Here is a 7999-nt window from a genome sequence, read left to right as displayed (position 1 = left end):
ATTCGAATACACTTTGTATTCGAATACACTTGGTATTCGATTAGGCATGTATTCGGATTGGCTGGTTTTAGAATGGAAGGAACTTGTATTTAGTTTGAACTTGTATTCGTATAGCACATTTGATTGGAGCTCGTATTCGAATAGAATACATGTATCCGAATGGTTCACCTTGTTTGAAGACTCTTGTATTCGAATGCCCTAGTATTCGAATACCCTTGTATTCGAATGGAAGAGCTTGCATCCTTTCTTTTCTTTATCTCTTTCTATTTGAATCACGTATTCGATTACACCCATTGTGTTCTTTTTTTCGAATGGTAACCCCATTCGAGTACATTCTCTGTGTTATTGTCCATTCCTTTATTATCACTATCATTATATATTCTAGCATCCATACTTCTATTATGGCACCATATCATCCCTTAAACGTTTCCATACCTTCCTTTGCCTAAGATCTAGTCCGAGTATCCATAAAGCTTGAACCTTTATTGGTTCCAAACCCGTTTAGGCTAGATCTAGGGTTTTTACATGAACCGTATATACTAACGAGTTCGTTAAGTCCATTTTTAACATCAAGTTTGTATTTTTATGGTATAACCACACCCGATTTGCCTTAGTACTAAGTTTTATGGCAAACCGTTCTTAAAAACATAATCTTTATGTGCAAAGAACATACTTTTTTACGTTGTTAAGCTACGGCTAGCTTTGATATGCAACAATAGGCTCGTATTTTGCTTGTATAATCAAAATCTAACACAACTATGCTCGGTTTTGGTCTTGGATCTTGATCTTGGTCATGACCGAATATCAAGGAGTGTTTGTGTGTGTTTTGAGTGTGTAGGAGGCTAGGAGATAAGAATGAGGGTTTTAGGGTTTTAGGGAGGTTTAAGGAGTATTTATACTCCTTTAAGCCCATAGACCTAAGGCCCATCACCAGCCCTTATTCCATCTCTCATTAACCAAGTCCATACTCTTTTATTTTATTTATCTTAATTAAATACTAACACACCGTTAAACAACATAATTTCCTTTATTTAGTATTATCAAAAGTAGGATGTTACACTTTGTAATATTTCTAATTTCTATGTCTTTTATATCTTTATGAACACCAAATATAAGTAACCTACAATTGTCACTAAAGTTAATAGTACTTGGTTTCCCAGTTTTCTAATTTTTTCTGTTTTGTGTATTAAAATCCTTCATTAAGTCAGCAAATTTGAAACATCATGGTCTATAAAATTCTGTTTTTATATATATGTTGTCCAACTTTTTCATATGCTAACCATATTATATTCTATAATAGATGTCTTCAAAATTAAACAAAACGTAATTTTTGGTCAATCAACGTCTTCCGATAAGAGAAGTAATTCAAATGGTTAGTCATTTTGATATTTTTTTAGTTACCCTTTAAATGGTTTTTTAAGAATGCATTGTTTTTTTGTAAACGTGCAGCTCCAACGCCAAGAGAACTATTTACTAGCATTTTGACCGGTAACATTTTATTTTAAACACGTCAATACACTATATTGTATTAAAATTTTAATTGTTTATTATCTAAAATATAGTAAATAAAAATTAATATGTTATTAACTAAAAATTAGGCACTTGTAACAAAATGTTATAAATGATTTTTTAATATATTTATTATTAACTACATTATACCTTTTTGGTAAACAAATTTTTTATAACATTGAATGTATGTTTACACATTTCTTTTTTCTATTTTCTTTTTTAGAAATGGTACTAAACATAATTTTCAGTTATCCAAATACTATTTTATTTTCTTAAAACCAATTAAAATATATGTTTTAATTAAGATGTGTGTACGAATCAATTTAGTGTTAATTAGAGGCGCAAAGTTATTTCTCCATTATTTTTTTACTTATATTTGGTTTACTCAATTTATATTGTTTCCATACTTAACAACAAAATTCACAAATTTAGTTGTGGCCCATATAAAAAAATCAGTTTTTTGGTTTTAAGTAAGATCATACCAATTATTTTTTATATTATAATTTGAACAAAAATTATAATTTGGGTAGACGTTTTGTTGAAGTAAAAGTTATTTCAGGTACTAATACTGGTTATCGCACTTATATAATTCGTTGTGGTCTAACACCTTTAGATAAGAAACTTTCGTTTAAATTGAAGAGAATATAGTTTTTTTTAAGTTGTAGTCTGTTTTGCAATAACAATTAACAAAAGTCAATGTCAATCTCTAGCAAGAGTTGACATATATCTCAGAGACTGGGTGTTTATACATAGACAATTCTATGTAGATTTATTAACAACGAAGAGTAATGTTAAAATTCTTATATTAAACAAGGAAGATAAAGTTACAAATAAAGAATAAATATGGTTTATAAGGAAGTCTTCTTAGTAGCTTATGAATTTTACATTTTTAAATTTTAATTATGTTTTCAAATATTGTAATTTGAATGTTATTTGGGTTTATCTTTATATTTCACAATCATTTGTTTTCGTTGAATATTAATCACAACTTAATATATGTTGTGTTCCCGAATAACATATAATAATTTATGTTGTCCTTCGAATAACATGTGTTTGTTCGAAAATTTCAATATTCTCACCCCGTGTTGTACACGGGTTAATAACCTAGTAATAAAATACAATTATAACATAATTGATGATTATATTAGATTTTGATTTTGGGGGAAAAAAAAGGAACCCTAAAATGCACCACTGCCGGCTGTTACCTGCTTATTCGGCACCACACCCAATTTCCATTCGGAGTACGTTTGTGCATCAAAGGTCTGTTCCTTGCATTTATGGAATTACTAATTGATTAGTATAATATTATTGTTGTTGATGTAGCCCAACAGAACCCTTGAATAGAATGGAATCTGGGCATTGTAAGTTACCTAAAATCATGAACGATAGGCTAAGCATGTTGCCCCTTGATCTTATACATAAAATCCTCTCTTTTACTAGCATTAAATCAGCTATCCAAACCAGTTCTTTGTCTTCTAGATGGAGGTCTATCTGGACTTCAATGCCATATCTCAACCTCTCAACTCATCACGTTCCTCGCTTCTCCGAGTTTTTTAACCATGTATTCGCCGCCCGCAATGATCAAATAGATATGTATTCAGTCGACCTATGTTTCGTTCCGGGGACGTTTAGTCACGCGTTGCTCAAAAGAGTTCTTGAATACGTATTCTCTCACAATGTCCAGCAGCTAACTGTTACATGCCTGTTCGATGAGAAGATTGATTTACCTCTTTCTCAGCTCTTTCGTTCGCAGTCCCTTAGATATCTCAGCTTGACTGGGTCTGATACCGGCTTCCTTGATGCATATTCCATTGTTCTTGCGTCAGCTTTGGAGCTCCCGGCTCTAACAACATTGCATCTTGATTACGTCATGTTTTATGAGGACAATGATGCTGGTCCTGTCTCCAAGTGTGTAAACTTAAAGAATCTCACTCTAAGTCACTTTATGGTATTGAAATCACGCAGTTTGACTCTTTGCCATCCTCGAATTTCTAATCTCATACTTGAGAATGGACATTGGACTCTGGATGCTGTCAATGTGGTTGCACCTTAACTCAGGAGTCTTACTATAAGCTATTGCCATGGCAAGCATCAGATTACTGCATCCAACCTGGCCTCCTTGCTCTTTCATGGTTCATGTCTTTTGAAGTTCTCGACAGATTTGCCTTCTTTGGAGAAGGTGGGTCTTTGCATTCGTTCTCCAGACGTGTGGAGGCCTTATAAAATCGCTCGCCTGCTTCATCAACTCCGCAATGCCAAATTTCTTAAGCTTAATCTGGAGTTCCTTGAGGTATTTTGGTGCAGGTTTAAAATTTTCATGACGGAAATCCTAAAAATAAAAACGATCTAGAAAAACAAATTATGTTTTCTTGTGAATTTTAACAAGCATGTTTCTGTTTGTGCAGCCTCTTATTTCATGCATGGAGCGAATTTCACCTCAACCTTCTCCGTTTTGTAACCTGAAGAGTTTAAAGGTTTATCCAGATTACGTACCCTTGGATGATGAAACACATGAGAGAGTAAATTTATCTACTAAAGTCATAAACTATTTGCTTGATGGTTCTCCAGGTGCCACCTTCACATTGATCTCATATGAGGTAGTATGTCATATCTGTTTTGAAAACGATGTATTTGACTTGTGAATGGTTTCGTGGAGTTTTTAAAATCTTCAATAAATTCTAGGAAATCAAGGAAAAGAAGCAGAAGGCTCGAGCTTTAGCGAATGCTGCAGCAGCACAGAAGCTTATGGTAGATTTACAGGTGATGTTAGAACGGGAGAAAGCTAACATTGAGACTCATAGGGATCAACCAGTGGAGGCAGATGCACATGATCAAGGGAAGTCACCATTGGAGAAGGTGCAGCTGCACTTTGAGAGGAAAATGGAGCAGATGAAGAGCTATTGGGAAGATGTGGGAGTACAGATTGACCGAGGGAGAAGGACTTCTTACATTATCTCGCGGTTGCGTGACATTGAAGATGTACTATTACTGAAAGACCTCCCTAATTCAAAGACAGATGAGTTGCAGGCATGTTTTTCCTCTCTTTGTGCAGAGGTTGACACTGTGGAGAAGAAAATATTATATCATACGAAAATCCCGCAAATCCATTTTAGTGACTGCTTTAATGATCTTGCTACAACATCTATTTCGTCTTCTTAGCAAGTTGTAAGTTTTTGATTTTCAGAAGTGCTAAAAAGGCCAAACGCCCGTGTCTTGTTTTCTGGCTTTCTTATCCTCAAGGACTTAAACTATCATGCAGAATTTTGATGCTTTCTACTGTTTATAGTGAGGATTTACAGAGTCAATGCAAACTACTAGACAGCACGGAATACTTTATGGTACGCAACATGTTTGTCGTAAGCATGTTGTATAGAAAGAATGTACTCGGTATGGACCGCCTAAACCGGGTGACAACCAACATCAACTGTCACCGGAAGTCATAAACCTTCAATGAATGTCATATCAAACGGCCTTCAGTTAAGGTTTGTGGCCTTTTTGCGTTTTTCTCCCTCTCGGGCTAGAACCAGTTACACCAGCAATGATTGTTAGATGAGTAATTTAAGGCTTCCAAAATGGAGTGCAAGGCACTGCCATCAAAAGATTCTGTATCATGAAGTAACTAGATGAAACTATTAAGATTATTTTAAAAAGCAAGCAATTTGAACCCAGCTCTCTATATATTTTTTTTTAATAACAGCACAAATTAGGTTGGCCCAATGATAATATCCACTTTTAGTTTAGAAGAAATTAGGTTGACCACAACCGTACATAAACAATCTAGGTCAGTTCACAACCGAGTATTTTTTGAGTATTTTGTAACGGTCTCGGTTTGGTCTGGTCCTATGTGGCTATGTCAATGAACAAACGTAAGAATTTTGAGGTTTAATACTCTTTGTACTTAAGTAATGATTTTCTAAATGTCATTTTTCATACACACTAGCCTTCTACAATGTAACCCGGCATGAAACAGTTTATGTTTGCGAGTTGTTTTTTTGCCAACATGTAACTTGTGAACAAATAATAATCTTTGTAACTATGATTGTAATTGTATATTGTACTACTGAAAAATAGGCCTAATTCGACTTTTTAGTAGCAATTTTTTTCAAATGAGTTGCATTTGAATCTAATGCAATTTTGTTGAACATGAAGGTTGCATTAGATTTTCTAATACAACTTTTTTTCAAAAAAAGTTGCAAACCTATGTTGAATTTGCAACCTTTTTATTAAAAAGTTGCAACATTTTTCTTAAAATTCTTATTACAATTTGCAACTTTGCTTAGAAAGGTTGCAATGAGAAATTTAAATGCAATTCTTATTTTGAAAGGTTGCATCCAAATCCACGATATGTCAATTTTTTTTATATGTTCAATAAAGCTGCCATGTCTTGTAAGCAATTTGCAACCAAGTGAACCTTCTCCGTGAAATTTCATACGATCTACAAGCTCGTGTCCTTTTAAATGATCGATTCTTCATCTCTTCGATACTTGTGTTGGTTACCCGATCCAAGTTCTCTCTCGTTCTTCTATATAGTTTAATAAAACTGATGAAGTGTATCAGGTATTTTTATAATCTTTTATTTGATATAATAAACAAATTATAAATGCCACTATGTTTATGTGAGAAAAACAGATTTTAAGCATGTATTTGCATATATTTTCTGTTTTTTGATTTGGGACCAGTGCTTTATTATATGCAGCAACAGTTGTTATGGATTATTGTTATTAACCATTTTCATGATAGTTTAGAAAATGAGTAACGGACTTATAACTTATATGAATTGTATCCTGAATCGTAAAGTGAATTCAAGAAGCTTTAGAAGATTACGGTAATATTGAAGTAATGAAGAAACTTGGAAAAAAAACTAGCAATTACGTCAAGTTTGACATTTATTGGGTCAAACTTGACTTCTGGTGAAACTGGCATAGCGAATGGATCATTTGTACATAAAGGGTATTTCGGTCAATGTGAATGCCTATATGTGGCAACATTTTTGAGTCAATGCTTCTAAACAGACATTGTACCTGTAAAGTAGTGAATTATACTCCCAAATTTGATCGGTATCGGATAGTTCGTTATGACAACAACGCGTACTAAACCCAAAAAACAAAATATTAAACACTTAAATAGTATTGATACTCGTATAGCTAATGAATAAAAAAAAAGAAAAACATATTTAAGCCCACATGTATTTGATAGTTAGTTGACACAGATTTGGTCAACATCGGTTAAGATCGTGATGATACTGGATGTAAACCTAAAAAATACATTTGTTAACGCCAAAATACTAAAAATTAATATATTTAAAACTGAAGCTCAAATTTAATTTAGAAATTCGAAACGTTTTATAAAACAACTGAAAAAAAAAAAACAAAAGTAACCAAAATTAAAGAAGCAAGCAATAAAAAGAATGAAGCTGCCTCTTTAAAATTTCCGATCACGATATAATACCGGGATTATCGCAGGTGACATTTAAAAATTGTTGTAATGAAATGATGATTGGTTAAAAAATTTAGTGCATCAATTAATTACTCAATCCATAGGTTTTATGGTTCAAAAAGTGCGATGATATCCGGTTAAAACATTTCCATCATTTTGTAGCCTTCACTACATATAACCATAATTGGGTGGTGATAATTTTCTTTCAACGCACGCTTGAAAGAAAATATAATGAAATCCTAGTGTTTGATCAGGTAAAACAATAATAATAATAATAATAATAACATAAACAACAACCAGACATCTTGCCTCCCGTGTTACGTGGGGCTAAATTGGTATCTATATTTTGCTTTGTGGTGGCATTGCGGATCGATGTCGGTTAGTTCGCGTTATGGTAATTACGACGCGTACTAAACCTAAAAGAAAACTTAAAATAGTACTGATACTCGTATAGCTAATGAAAAAAAACATATTTAAGCGAAGTGTATTTGGTAGATAGTTTACACGGATTTAGTCAACATTAGTTAGGTTCGTGATGATTTACCGAAAATAAACCCAAAAATAAATTCGTTAATGCCAAAATACTAAAAATAAACATATTTAGAAACTTAAGCTAAAATTTAATTTAGCCATTCAAAACGTTTTATAAAACAACTAAAAAACAAAAAGAAAATAAAAGAATGAAAAACAAAAAACAAAAGTAAACCAAATTTTTGAGAAGCGATTAATAAAAAGAATGATATGTCCTTTTTAACGTGGTGTATTGGTTGAAAGTATGAATTTTTTAATAAAGATTCAAGTTCAGTTCTTAATTACAATATTTTGAGAGGATATGTGTGGCTCAATGAAAGAAGACCGGGTTTTTGTGATCTCTAGTTCGATCTTGAGGGCGCCAAGGTTTTACCACCAGTGGTCCCTCGGGCAGGTGGGGTTTCTTTGAAACAGGAGATAACTTAGAGGCTCTTAAGTGCTTCGTACGATTGGGTCAGCCTGTTGGCGGTGGCCTTCTGCCATTGGGTTGGGTTAACTTGTACGGAGTACCTAGCTAATGAAT

The 7999-nt window shown here is 33.2% G+C and overlaps 2 protein-coding genes across 2 annotated transcripts; both read left to right on the top strand.

The window, feature by feature from the left end:
- Positions 1-2854: 2854 nt before the first annotated feature.
- On the top strand, positions 2855-3562 carry LOC143581593 (putative FBD-associated F-box protein At5g53635). The gene has a single exon (XM_077064350.1). The coding sequence runs from the start codon at positions 2855-2857 to the stop codon at positions 3560-3562; it is 708 nt and encodes a 235-aa protein (XP_076920465.1).
- Positions 3563-3918: 356 nt separating this feature from the next.
- LOC143581602 (uncharacterized) lies at positions 3919-4734 on the top strand. The gene is made up of 2 exons (XM_077064356.1): positions 3919-4106; positions 4192-4734. Exons 1-2 carry the CDS (start codon positions 3930-3932, stop codon positions 4666-4668), a joined length of 654 nt encoding a protein of 217 aa, XP_076920471.1. The 5' UTR covers positions 3919-3929; the 3' UTR covers positions 4669-4734.
- Positions 4735-7999: the final 3265 nt, after the last annotated feature.

Source organism: Bidens hawaiensis, unplaced genomic scaffold, assembly GCF_021521415.1.
Source record: "Bidens hawaiensis isolate Kalapana, Puna unplaced genomic scaffold, B.hawaiensis_p1.1 tig00031109_1, whole genome shotgun sequence".
Taxonomy (NCBI): Eukaryota; Viridiplantae; Streptophyta; class Magnoliopsida; order Asterales; family Asteraceae; genus Bidens; species Bidens hawaiensis.
The sequence above is the reverse complement of the archived record's forward strand: the minus strand, read 5'-3'. Positions and strand labels throughout refer to the sequence as shown.

Coding starts and splice junctions, on each gene's coding strand:
- LOC143581593 (XM_077064350.1), top strand. CDS start 2,855: ATGGAATCTGGGCATTGTAAGTTACCTAAAATCATGAACGATAGGCTA.
- LOC143581602 (XM_077064356.1), top strand. CDS start 3,930: ATGGAGCGAATTTCACCTCAACCTTCTCCGTTTTGTAACCTGAAGAGT. Junction 4,107..4,191: donor TCACATTGATCTCATATGAG/GTAGTATGTCAT, acceptor AATAAATTCTAG/GAAATCAAGGAAAAGAAGCA.